This window comes from Salmo salar, chromosome ssa03 (assembly GCF_905237065.1).
Source record: "Salmo salar chromosome ssa03, Ssal_v3.1, whole genome shotgun sequence".
NCBI classification, from domain to species: domain Eukaryota; kingdom Metazoa; phylum Chordata; class Actinopteri; order Salmoniformes; family Salmonidae; genus Salmo; species Salmo salar.
The window spans coordinates 74,303,877-74,317,558 of NC_059444.1; the positions used below are offsets into that span (position 1 = coordinate 74,303,877).

A 13,682-nucleotide genomic window follows, 5' to 3' on the forward strand; every position below is an offset into this window, starting at 1 on the left:
TTGTGGAGTGGTTGAAAAACGAGTTTTAATGACTCCAACCTAAGTGTATGTAAACTTCCGACTTCAACTGTACATTCATACCATTTCTTGACTGTCCAGCTCGATAATAGGCTAATCCCCATACATTCAGAGAGCACAGAACATTCCCAAAACAATGGATAGTGAAATATTTTTAGCAAATTTTGACTACAAGGAAATATAACACATTTTTAATGCAGCCCTTTGGACCTTGTTGAAGACCGAATGCAGCCCCTGGGGCAAAATGAGTTAGACCCCCCTAGTCGTTGGTTTTTACCAATGTGCATTAAGAAACAGTTAAGTTGTATTTGTTCACACTTGCTCGATTTTGCATGGCGTGCCAATTGTTATGCAGGCAACTATGCAAGATAAATAACTGTGCAACTGTGTACAGTCGTGTCCAAAGGTTTTGAGAATAACACAAATATTAATTTCCACAAAGGTTGCTGCTTCAGTGTCTTTAGATATTTTTGACAGATGTTACTATGGAATGCTGAAGTATAATTACAAGCATTTCATAAGTGTCAAAGGCTTTTATTGACAATTACATGAAGTTGATGCGTCAATATTTGCAGTGTTGAACCTTCTTTTTCAAGACCTCTGCAATCCGCCCTGGTATGCTGTCAATTAACTTCTGGGCCACATCCTGACTGATGGCAGCCCATTCTTGCATAATCAATGCTTGGAGTTTGTCCGAATTTGTGGGTTTTTGTTTGTCCACCCGCCTCTTGAGGATTGACCACAAGTTCTCAAAGGGATTAAGGTCTGGGGATTTTCCTGGCCATGGACCCAAAATATCAATGTTTTGTTTTGCCACTTAGCTATTACTTTTGCCTTATGGCAAGGTGCTCCATCATGCTGGAAATGGCATTGCTCGTCACCAAACTGTTCCTGGATGGTTGGGAGAAGTTGCTCTCGGAGGATGTGTTGGTACCATTCTTTATTCATGGCTGTGTTCTTAGGCAAAATTGTGAGTGAGCCCACTCCCTTGGCTGGGAGTCCCTTGCTGGACTTTCTTGGGCACCCTGAAGCCTTCTTCACAACAATTGAACCGCTCTCCTTGAAGTTCTTGATGATCCGATAAATGGTTGATTTATGTGCAATCTTACTGGCAACAATATCCTTGCCTGTGAAGGCCTTTTTGTGCAAAGCAATGATGACGGCACGTGTTTCCTTGCAGGTAACCATGATTGACAGAGGAAGAACTATGATTCCAAGCACCACCCTCCTTTTGAAGCTTCCAGTCTATTATTCGAACTCAATCAGCATGACAGAGTGATCACCAGCCTTGTCCTCGTCAACACTCATACCTGTGTAAACGAGAGAATCACTGACATGATGTCAGATGGTCCTTTTGTGGCAGGGCTGAAATGCAGTGGAAATGTTTTTGGGGGATTCAGTTCATTTGCATGGCAAAGAGGGACTTTGTAATTAATTGAAATTCATCTGATCACTCTTCATAACATTCTGGAGTATATGCAAATTTACATCATACAAACTGAGGCAGCAGACTTTGTGAAAATGTATATTTGTGTCATTCTCAAAACTTTTGGCCACGACTGTAGATAAAGGCGATTTTCTTAGAGAATTCATCCAATAGGATTACAATATCCCATAAAATAATCTAATTCAAGTGAGACGCAGAGACTTAGGTAAAAATGTGATTGTCAACCGTGTTGATTCATTAAAGAATAACTTGTTCATTACTATTACATGTTTATTATTATATGTTTAGCATTATAAACTAATAACTGACAGGTATTAACAATTACAACCCATGTATAAACTCTGTAGCCTATACAGGGTGGCTTTATTTAAAGATCTTGTCTCTCAACTAGAGGCAACAGGTGCTTTTACAACTGCAATGTAGCCTATTAAAGCTTTAATTAGATGTCTTACAATAAAAAACTGAAACAGAAAGGACCTCAATTTCTAATAGAAAAACAGGAACCAATCAAATAAAATGTTGATTCCGGAACAAAAACCTAAATATTGGAATCTACAAAAAAAAATCTTGCCTATTGTTTTCCAATGTGTCTTTGATCCTGGTTTGCTTCAATGGCAGATTATGACACCCTATTATTCTCTGTCCTCCGACTGTCTTGACTGCTGGAACTCATTGTGTTGGGTGTCATTTTTTGTTTGAGAAAGTAGCACTTCCTTGAGAATTGGTTTACCACTACTCTGTCTGCCCTCAGCATGCAAATCTGACTAAACCATACATGCTCTACTTCTCTGCTTTTGAACCAAACTGAGTGTGTATAATTCCCATTCCTTCCTATGAAACTTCTCCAGCATGTCATCTAAAAAGATGGCGCAATCTGGCTCACGTGCATTTTCATCAGGTTTAGAATATTTTTGCCCTCCAGTGGCCCAAAGTCAAAAGCACACAAACGTGGGTTCCTGTGTTCTCATCTCTTGCGCAACAAAACAGAACTCAATTATAGAAATGTATTCTCTTCCTCCTGCTGGTAAAGGTCGATAACAAGCCCTAGGAAATGTTCCGAAATCTCTCTAATTGTTAGTTTATGACCACATTTCTGTGTTAGAAGTCATGCATGGAATTTAAAGAGGGTGGGCCGCTGGTCTGTAGCCATGGTAACAACTAAAAGTGTCTGAATATATCAGAGGAGACAGTTCCTGGACTTCAACAACACTACTCCACTCCTACATTATCATACACTGAAGAGGTCTGCAGAGTGAAAACTGGATGTCACAAAAATACTGTATGTCTGACAGGAGTTGAAAGCAGTACAATGTAAATTCATAACTTTCAACAGAATGTATAGCATATAAATGACCAAAAAAAACTAACCGTACTGTAACAAATCATGAACATAACTAAATCATAAAGACAGTAAAATATTCAGGCACATCACCGTCATTGAACCATTCAGTAATAAGTCTGACAGAATATACAGGCAGAAGCAATTACCCAAGTGAAGCATAAAAGTAGAAAAAGCGATTTCATGACAAACAAAACCATTTTTAAAAAGGAGATCTGATTTCTCATATAAAAGGTCTTATTGGCCATTGCAGAGGAAGTCCCAGGCTGTGTAAAGCAAGGAGTTGACCAGTTTAATTCAATGTGATGTTGACTGTTCCTAGAGCATCCACCGCCCAGCCTGGATACTGTTCAGGAGAGGGGAACATTCTCTTCATGAATGTCCTCACAAAGTCTGGGAAGCGACCATCTATGATGCTCTGTCTCACCGACCGCATCAGAGTGAGCTGGACGCAAAGATAGAGGACAAGGTTATTATCTCATCTATGGCAAATAGTAACTAAAGGAAACTATTAACCATTATAGAAACACAGACCTGGTAGGAGAGGTTGTGGATGGTAATGTGATGCATGGCTGCAGTGTCACTCTTGAACAGAGCATGCAGATAGGCCCGACTGTGCCTGGAGCAAAAGAAAACCGATACTGTATTTAAAAATATATATATATTTAACCTTTATTTAACTAGGCAAGTCAGTTAAGAACAAAATATTATTTACAATGACGGCCTAGGAACAGTGGGTTAACTGCCTTGTTCAGGGGCAAAGCGACAGATTTTTACCTTGTGAGCTCGGGAATTCGATCTAGCAGCCTTTCGGTTACTGGCCCAACGCTCTAACCACTAGGCTACCTGCTGCCCCATGAGAAAACAATCCTCAGAATCATTCAGCCTAGAACTTAAAACATCCATTGACGACAATTGAGATTTGAAAACCAGTTTCTTTAACCCCTACAAACCATTCCTTCAACCCTCCGCATTCTGTCCCTCAGTGTACCAGGGTTAATATGCCTTTACCTCCTGCAGGTGGGGCACTGGCAGTCTGGGTCTATTGCCTGTAGGTCCTTGGCAAACTGCTTCTTGGTAATCGTCAGAGATCCCCACGGGACCAGGGCTGAGCCAAACCTCTGGGATGAAAAGAAGAAGATCACTTAATTATCATCATAACCATAATCATCAATATAATCATTATTCGGAAAGTAGTACTGCTATGGACTAAATTATAAAAGAAGCTATTGGGTTTCTCAGCACTTGTGATAAGAATACTTATTTCGAAGTAAATTAATAGAGAGTAGGTGACTCATAATATGTAAGAGAATGGAATACTTACTGCAGTGCGTGTTGGGAAGACACAGTCAAACATGTCACAACCCAGAGCAACACACACCACCAGGTCCACTGCATAACTGTGACCCACAGCAATAACACATGAACCACATACATAAAAATACCTGTACGGCACAACAAAACATTTGCAACTTATGTCATTTATGCATGGAAATGTGCTGTTATAACATAAGGAAGATGGCAGCCATACCCAACCCCCATGAGGTAGCGTGGCTTCTCCCGAGGCAGGTGGTCTGTGCTGAGTGTCACCATCCTCCAGAAATCATCCTTCTCCTCACCTCCGCTCAGCCCACCGATAGCAAAGCCAGGAACATCCCGTTTTGTCATTTCTGTAAAAAGCACAGGAACAGAAAAAGAGAAAATAAATATGTATCCTCTGGAAATACACAAATTTCACAAAATTGGTATCAGCATCTGCACAGATAATGTATTTTTCATTACCTCTTTTCCACTGTATTTCCAAAATAAGATGTTAAACTAATTAGCTAATTGGCATGAAGACAGAGCAATTTGCTGTGCTGAATGGCTTTGAGGGAGGTTAGTCATCGATGGTCATAGATGAAACAGGGGGGTAACATCTTACCGTCTAGACAGGCTTTGCGCAGCTCTGCGTTCAGGCCCCCCTGGATGATGGCAAACAGGTTCTGTCTATCTGGATTCTTATTGGCTGCAATGCAGCGGTCCAGCCAGCGAATCGATCTCCACGTAGCCTCCTCCACCCGCGGCCCAGTCACCGTACTGCTGACCACGTCATCCAACTGCATCATGATGTCTGACCCTGGACAAAACAGAAATGGTGTGATATTAAAATTAAGAACAGGAGTACTACCTGAAGTGTAGTGGCTTTACTTTCCAGACTGATTCATTGGGAGTGGATACTGGATTGTGTCCTTCTTACCCAGACTGTTCTGTATGGCGATTGACTGCTCAGGACTCAGAAGGATCTCCTTTCCATCGTAAGGAGATTTGAACTTGACCCCCTCCTCAGTAACCTCAGATAGTTCAACAAGAGACACCATCTGAAAGCCCCCACTGTCCTATGTAGAAATGGTGGTGATTCAAGGAAAATTCAAACCAAAAACTATCTTTTGGTTTGTGTTTCAATAGTCCATCGTTGACATACTGTAGTCACAAAATGTTTTTCTTGTCAGCACTCAAGTTTTCAAGGTATGTGACCTCCCCATACGCATTTTGCATCATATGATGCTCACATATCTTGAAAAGCAGACATTTGGGTGAAAGAGACCCTTGTTGTTTTTAGCCCACTCACACAGTCAACACATTAGCTGATACTCACAGTCAAAAGGTTTCTTTTCCAGTTCATGAAGCCATGCAGGCCATTTGCTTTCTCAATCAGCTCAGGACCCTGTGATGGGACAGACAGACAACACCATCCTCACTGTCTGCAGACCACCACACACTGACAACAAAGAGCTGTCTACAAGGTCAATCATCTTTGATACACAATGTGAATAGCCCTAGCACCACTTAATGTAGCCCTTGATAATGACTCTCAGTTCCATGACATTACACATAAGAGTTATTGGACGAAGGCGTTTCCATACAGGGGAGTTTTGTTAAGAGCCCTGAAGCTCAGTCTGAACATTAAGACACATTGCTTGCGGTACAGTTTTGGAAGCATAAGGACCTTATATCTTTCATATTAGCAATAAATAATTTTCTAAAAACTAAAGATTACATTTATACACAGCTTTATAGGGTTATACACAGCTTTACAGCCTTTTGTCACTGAAAAACACTTTTGGCCGCAACTGTGTTAAACCAGTTAAAACAGTCTATAGTAAGTGTGCATATGCAAAATTATTTTGATGTGATATGAAAGTAGAGGGATTTATGTTTCTAGAACCGTGCCGCAAGTGAGAATCAATTAACGTTTAGATGGAGTATTTGGCTGTTTTGGCTTCCTGAGCAAATATGCCTTTAAATCGCAAATCACCAGTTGAAACAATAACAAAACCCCCTCTCCACCACTGTTTCACTAAAACGCTGAGGGATGGGGCTGGAGATATGTAACCATTCTCAAATTCATAGACAGAGCTATGGATGCAAGGGCTGACCATCCATGATATCAGAAGTATAGCTTTGACCATGTTTTCAGGCTATACTGTGTTTGTTTACATTAACTTTGTTTACAATGATTGGAGTAAAACAACGTTATACTGTATATATTTTGGCGGTATTACAGTTGAACTAAGTTCATTAGGCATTTATAAGTTATATTCTTCAAGAATCAACGGGTACATATCATTAATGCAAATTCTGATTGCCCCTTTAAACAGAACATGTAAGGTCCTTGGACTATAACGACTAACGTTAGGCTCCTTTCTTATATTATTGGGCTACACTTACCGGCCTCATACCCAAGTGGTATGTGTTGCCAAGACAAATCTGACATCCCAGATCATCGAGTTGGTCCACAGTGATTCCCTTCATCGTGCCTTGTGTACCAACAGGCATGAACACTGGGGTGCTGACCGTACAGTGAGGAAGTGTGAGATCACAAGCCCTCGCTTTGGTCACTGGACATTCGGCGATGATTCGGAGAGCAAGAGGAGCAACGATGGAAACGGCTTTCTTGACAACCATGCCTGTTTCAAGGCTGCTTGTTGCAGCTCCTCTGACTATGGGCGCAGCCATGTTGTTGCAAACAGACGACGTCAACAGGCACATGACATACCGGAACTACAGTAATCTAATATTTGCATTGAGTTGTCAAAAATATGTCTTCATTACAATACTATTGACAGCAAACTCGTAGAAGCTATCCTTGCATGTCTTGTCATTTAATAATTGTATCATCAAGTATTAATTTGCCCATTGAAGCAATGTCCAGGGTGAACACACCCCTTTGAGACGTTGAAAACAACTAGCCAATGAAAGGAGAATGATTAGAGACGAGCAGTGAGATTGACCAATTATTTAATTGACAGGAGGCGGTAGCCTAATCACCGGTTATCGGATGTCGACTTGCCTGACCGGATGGTGGAAGTTTTGTTTTGTGAGTTTTCTATCGGTTTCGTTTGGTTGACTTTGAGTATTTTTCGTGTTTATAAGAACACGTTATTGTAATCCCACTAAATTGGGAGTTACACAATTGTAAACAGCATATTTTCCTTTCACAGAGTGAAGACAGGGCGGCTTGAAAGGTGGAATTCAACACTTCGGAGTAACCCGAGCACCTTGCTAACTAGTAACGTTAACGTAGTAGGCTAACGTTAGTTTGCTCTTCGGGAGGGGAGACGATCCAACGAAACCATGGGGAACCGGGGGATGGAAGATTTGATCCCCCTTATCAACAAACTTCAGGACGCTTTCAGTTCCATCGGCCAGAGTTGTAACTTGGACCTTCCGCAAATTGCTGTGGTCGGTGGGCAGAGTGCTGGAAAAAGCTCGGTCTTGGAAAATTTCGTTGGCAGGTTGGTGGTGCTCAAAGCTAACGTTAGCTAGACAGCTATCATATTTGTGGTTTAGCTCACTCAACTCAATTTGCAAAAGCTCACTGGAGTCAGGTTTTAGTAAGGAATTTCGCTAGCTAGATAACCAATTGGTAAAGTTGTGAGATGATCCGTGCTCCTAAACGGGTATTTGGTCACATACTCATTTACGCACTTGGCGTAAGCAAACAAAACAAAACGAAAGAGGAGGAACGAAATGTTGACGTTAGATGCGACGTTTGCGTGGCAAGCCAGGGCGAATAACAAATGTTTCAAAGGAAATATTGAGAAGTTGCCTGGAGGCACTGGTCTAGGACCAGAAATCTTACATAGTAGTATCTATTTATGTAAAGAAATGAAACACAATGCATTAAATATGGACCAAATAACTTTGCTATCTAGCGTTTTGGGGGCAACTTGCTCCAGCGATAGTGTCAGCGGTTGTCATCAGGGCCGAACACGGAAATTAAAGCAGGCTACTTCAGTAGATTAGATTGATAACTTAATTATTTGTGTATTGTAGACTGTTCCTAGTACACATTGAATTGTTTTCCATTTAAGATGTATGTAATTTCTAACTCTCTAGGTGACATGATGACATTACACAACAACAGAACACAACTAGCTACAGTAACTGCTTGTTTCAGTCTGACAGGCTATGTTGAGCATAATCTGTATGGAGTGTAGTCTAGAATTTAGGTATATGAAAAACATTTAGTTGAATATTAGGCTGCTTGTCCCCCTTTAATCCACTTAAATATGATGCTGCACTTGGCAAGATGGGGTACCACAAAGAGGCCAACAACATTGGTTTCCCAGTGGTGTTTGCATAGGATCTGCTGTTATGTGTAATTTCTGTACCCTTATGAATTCTATACCCTTTGCCTGTAAAAACCCCAAAATATTACCGGTAGTTAGGCAATGTGTCCTGCGTAAATATACTGTATAGTTTTGTGGGGTCCAAAGAACTTGTTTATAGTGGGTGAGTACAGAGATAATAGGTGGGTGTAGTGTAGACTGGAGGAAAAATGTATTTTGTGTGATGTCACACTGGTGAATCCCTTGAATGACTCCGTTCCATTACATTACACAAGTCATTGGAGGAAGGAGTTTTGTTGATATCCCCGACGCTCGGTCTGAACATTAACGCCTTGATCACACTGACAGTGTCATTGCATTTTGGTACACCAGGAGTACATTCATTTCCAATGGAACACTGCGTTTGCCTTGCAGCAGTGCGTTCTGTGTGGGGCATACGTTGGATGTAACGAAAGTATGCGTCCAACTGTACGCATAGACGGCTTGACAAAAATATTAGCAGAAGGTGAATGTTAAACTTTTGTTGCACACCATCCCGATGCTGCAAACCATTTTGCGTAAGAGCACTGTAGGTGGGATCGAGGCGTAATGTGCATCGCTTGCGGTACGGTTTTGGAAGCATACGGACCTTATCTTTCATATCAGCGGAAAATCATTTTATAAACTGATATACACCTTTTTTTAATAGGATTAGGGTTACTGTTCTCACAACGCCATATCTCCATGTTACAGCGCATGTTTATGCGAGACAGATGCTAATTAGCTATCTAGCATGCTATGAACACCTGTGTGTGACGGAAGATGGCTGCCAGAAACGGGTTGTCACTGAAAATACTGTCAGGTGCAACTGTGATAAAGCCTGCTAAAACATTGTATACTAAGTTTATGTTTTACATAGTGAAATTATATTGGTGTAACATTAAAAGTAAAGGGCTTTATGATTCTAGAACCGTTGCCAGAGCCAGTCTACCTCTGGAAATAACAACATAAGATCCTTGGACCTTAAGAAGTCTACCGTTACTCCTTAAGAGTACATCTTGGGATAACTGGTGTTCTGCCCTTGTTTCAAAGGGAATCTTAGGTGTAGGCTTGTCTCCCACTGGTCTATTTATAAGTTCCACGCCACACCCAGAAATCGTCAGCGGGACAGGACCCACTATGCACAACCTATATTATGGCAGTCTATCACTAGGCTACAGCCTATACTTTTGTGTTGCACATAATAGCCTTGGGCCTAATACTTTCCCCCTGTGGGGCTAATGAATGAAAATATGTACTCTATACATGAGCTGCACCAGTTTTGTTCATTTATGATGCACTGACTGTCTCTCTCACTCACTAACCCAGTTTAGTGTTGGCTCTGAGGAGACTGTTGGATAGGATGTGTGTATGATGTATAAACAGCAGGTGTGTACCTGGCCCTGTGAGGTCTGTCATCATTTCCTATTTTCTCACCAGCCTAGTCTGTTTTTAAACTAAAATGATCTATCAGCAAGAAATAGGCATTCAATAGAATTTCATGACTATAGCATTGTTGACTCATACAGCTTATTGCAGAAATAGGCAACTCATCACTTCCACTTTAGTGCTTCCTCTTTCTCACCCCATTTGATTGTGAATTTCTACTGTTCAATAGAAGGCAATCTCTCCTTGCCTGTTTGTTGTGCGCTGTAACCCACAGCCCTCTTTAACAGGCTGGTCCTGTCTCTATCTCCCACATCAGCAGTGTGAGATCACCCTTCATATAAAGACACAAAACAAGCACCCGTGAAAGCAGCTCTTCCCAATTCAAAGACTCACTCAGAAGAATATGACACACACACACACACACACACACACACACACACACACACACAGCACTTGACAGAGCACTTGACAGATCTCTGCTGTAATTAACATTGTCATTTTCTGCTGACCTCAATTTTCCTGCCAGAACAGACCTCCCGCATTCCCTTGTTGACAGCTCTTAGGGAAGTAAAGGTGCATGTGCAAACATTTACATTTTAGTCATTTAGCAGACACTCTTATCCAGAGCGACTTACAGTAGTGAATGCATACTTTTTTTTTTTTTTTTGTACTGGCCCCCCGTGGGACTCGAACCCACAACCCTGGTGTTGCACACACCATGCTCTACCAACTGAGCCACAGGGAAGGCTGCCTACACAAATACACAACAAAGCCGTTTTACACTCATAGGGTTATGCCCATATGAGAGGGACATGTGTAACGGGGGTCAGTGTGATGCTAACAGCTTAGCTTCCTCCACTGTCCGACTGCCCTTGCCTGGCTACGCAGACGCCTTGCTCTGGCCAAATGCTACGCCACCCCCACGGACCTTAGATCCAGACTCATTGTTGAGAAGGAACTGAGTACCTCCCCGACACTTTACCAAATGCGAACACATTCTGGGCCGTCTGATTGGTCCTGAAACCGATGGGTTGGGCCAGAGCCAGAACACGTGGGTAAAGCAGCTGTTTAAAAATGTGGCGTTGGCTTTGATACTCTGATTTAGAGACGATCCAATCGATGATGACTTTGTTTTGTATGACGCCCCTGGTCACCACAAATGACTTCAGTGATGGCAATCTCAGACTAAAGTATGTAGGGAATCACAGAGCAACGGAACAATTTAGTATGAGTCGTCAGGCCCATACTGGGCTTGAACCTGTGATTCTCTGCTTTGCAACACACGTGACCGCCCTCAACAACCTTCCAGCTGGTTACGCTACCCAAAATATATCCAAATTGGATTGTTACCACCACATCATCAACATTAAGGGACATGGGCAGCTGTGAGGAGGAGGGTTTATTCTCCAGGTCTTTAACTGTTTTCCAGAACTTCTTGGTGTTAGACCCACAGAGAGAGAACTGCTCCTTAAAGTAACTAACTTTGGCCTTCTGGATAGCCTGAGTGCACTTATTTCTCATTTGCCTGAACGAGAGCGTCAGCCTGAAGATGCTTGTGCCGAGCCTTTTGCCAAATGGAATTCTTGCAGTGGAGTAACTCTGCCTGAACACGGTCGAACCAGGGGCTGAACCTGTTTTGAATTCTCATTTTCTTTATGGGGCGTGTTTGTTAACAATACCACTGAAAATATTTTAAAAATAAGGTACACGCGTCTTCGACAGAGGGGATCAAGTGGATTCTATACACATTTAGAGGCCAGGTCATAAAGGAAGGCTTGCTCAGTTTTTTATTTTAATCAAGCTTCTATGGCAAATCAGGACAGGTTGTTTCACTGAGCAGCCATTGCGAACACAGGCTGTAAAACAGTGATCACTAAGGTCATTACAGAAAGGTATCAGTGTGATGTTATCAGGATTGTTTGTGAGGATAACACCAAGGAGAGTACCCTTTGGGGCGGCAGGTAGCCTAGTGGTTAGACCGTTGGGCCAGTAACCAAATGGTTGCAAGATCAAATCTCTGAGCTGACGAGGTAAAAATCTGTCGTTCTGCCCCTGAACAAGGCAGTTAACCCACTGTTCCTTGGCCATCATTGTAAATAAGAATTTGTTCTTAACTGACTTGCCTAGTTAAAACATTTTACAAAATAATACAAATCTGGGTGTTTGGAGTCATACCTTGTGGGATTGGTAATAATCTGAAAGATGTAGCGAGTCCCATTGCTTTAGGAGTTGGTCAGGTGGTTTAAGCATGTCCCAGTTAAGGTCACCTAGCAGGACAAATTCAGACTTAGTGTAAGGGGCCAGGAGAGAGTTTAGGGCAGGCAGGGTACAGGCCGGTGCTGATGGTGGCCAAAAACACCCAGCAACAGTGCTATTGGAAAGTTTAATGCTTAAAACCAGCGTATTAAATTGTTTAGGGACAGACCTGGTGGAGACAACCGAGCACTGAAGGTGATCCTTGGTAAAAATTGCCATTCCACCACCTTTGGAAGATCTGTCTTGCTGAAAAAGGTTATAACCAGAAAGGCTAACATCAGTATTCAAAACACTCTTTCTTAACCACGTCTCAGTAATGACCAACACATCTGGATTGGAGCTGTGAACCTACACTTTTAATTGATACATTTTAGGCAATAAACTTCTAGTGTTAACGTGCAGAAAACCCAGGCTTTACGAGAGCAGAAATCAGTGAAACAGATATCAGTGCACAAGTCAGAATTGGGGCTAGCAACAGTAGATGGGCCAGGGTCTACATGCACATTTCCAGATATCAGCAGTCGGGGCACGGCATAGGACAGGGAGAGCTCTGCAATGTTGATGTTTTATGACATTTGAATGTGCATCAGATGGCAACAAGATCATATTGTACAATTTCATCAGGTAACATGAATATAAAGCCGACGAGAGATGGATAGGGTGGGATGCCAAGAGTCCATGTAACCTGTAGTCAGAGTCTCGAGTGTGGGAACAAACAGTCTGTCCCACGGTTGGCTAAACAAGCAAGTTCGTAGTCAACAAAGTGCACAGGAGTCATGAGGCAAATAGCATAAAGCAGCAGAAAGAAATATAAGGATTTGGGGCTGGCCGTTATAAGTTCAGAGTCACTCGCCCCAACGAGCTTGAGAGAGTAGCTCTCTGAGTCCAGTAGGCTATAAAAGTATGAGAGAAAATAAATCAATAGTAGTGTGTAAGTGCATGTGTGCTGGAGGTGAGTGAAAGCCTGGAGGAGAGGGGGGAGTGTGGTGGGGCTGCCTATAACAAACAGGGGGGAGACAGGCCAGGGCAGACGGTGAACAGCGAGGGGGGAGTGTGGTGGGGGCACCTCTACCAGACAGGGGGAGACAGGCCAGGGCAGACGGTGAACAGAGAGGGGGGAGTGTGGTGGGGGTACCTGTACCAGACAGGGGGAGACAGGCCAGGGCAGACGGTGAACAGAGAGGGGGAGTGTGGTGGGGGTACCTGTACCAGACAGGGGGAGACAGGCCAGGGCAGACAGTGAACAGAGAGGGGGGAGTGTGGTGGGGGTACCTCTACCAGACAGGGGGAGACAGGCCAGGGCAGACAGTGAACAGAGAGGGGGGAGTGTGGTGGGGGTACCTCTACCAGACAGGGGGAGACAGGCCAGGGCAGACAGTGAACAGAGAGGGGGGAGTGTGGTGGGGGTACCTCTACCAGACAGGGGGAGACAGGCCAGGGCAGACGGTGAACAGATCGCCAGGTGAAATCCAAGCAGCATTGCAGCAGGCAACGGGAGTAGGTGTCACAGCCACTTGGGAGAAGCTTTTTTGGGGAGGCAGATTCCTTGTAGAAAATTCTAGCTAACGTAGCTAGCAAGTCTCTGTCCACCGTTCTTAAC

The 13,682-nt window shown here is 42.9% G+C and overlaps 2 protein-coding genes across 4 annotated transcripts in view; one reads left to right on the plus strand and one right to left on the minus strand.

The window, feature by feature from the left end:
* Positions 1-1,671: 1,671 nt before the first annotated feature.
* Positions 1,672-7,008, minus strand: qtrt1 (queuine tRNA-ribosyltransferase 1). Of its 3 annotated transcripts, XR_006769024.1 has the most exons (10): positions 6,516-7,008; positions 5,443-5,511; positions 5,044-5,182; positions 4,729-4,923; positions 4,336-4,474; positions 4,129-4,204; positions 3,816-3,925; positions 3,582-3,653; positions 3,339-3,423; positions 3,069-3,249 (listed from the first exon to the last, which is right to left on the minus strand). XR_006769024.1 is itself a non-coding variant. In XM_014203199.2 (9 exons), exons 1-9 carry the CDS (start codon positions 6,834-6,836, stop codon positions 3,097-3,099), a joined length of 1,287 nt encoding a protein of 428 aa, XP_014058674.2. In that variant the 5' UTR covers positions 6,837-7,008; the 3' UTR covers positions 1,718-3,096.
* A 162-nt stretch (positions 7,009-7,170) lies between these two features.
* The window catches only part of LOC106606829 (dynamin-2-like), a 37,738-nt gene continuing 31,226 nt past the window's right edge, over positions 7,171-13,682 (plus strand). Inside the window, 1 exon segment of the mRNA XM_045715408.1 lies at positions 7,171-7,582. Within this exon segment, the coding sequence (XP_045571364.1) occupies positions 7,422-7,582 (161 nt within the window). The 5' untranslated portion in view covers positions 7,171-7,421.

Coding starts and splice junctions, on each gene's coding strand:
- qtrt1 (XM_014203199.2), bottom strand. CDS start 6,836: ATGTGCCTGTTGACGTCGTCTGTTTGCAACAACATGGCTGCGCCCATA. Junction 4,924..5,043: donor CGCCATACAGAACAGTCTGG/GTAAGAAGGACA, acceptor TGTTTTGTCCAG/GGTCAGACATCATGATGCAG. Junction 3,250..3,338: donor TCCACAACCTCTCCTACCAG/GTCTGTGTTTCT, acceptor CTTTGCGTCCAG/CTCACTCTGATGCGGTCGGT.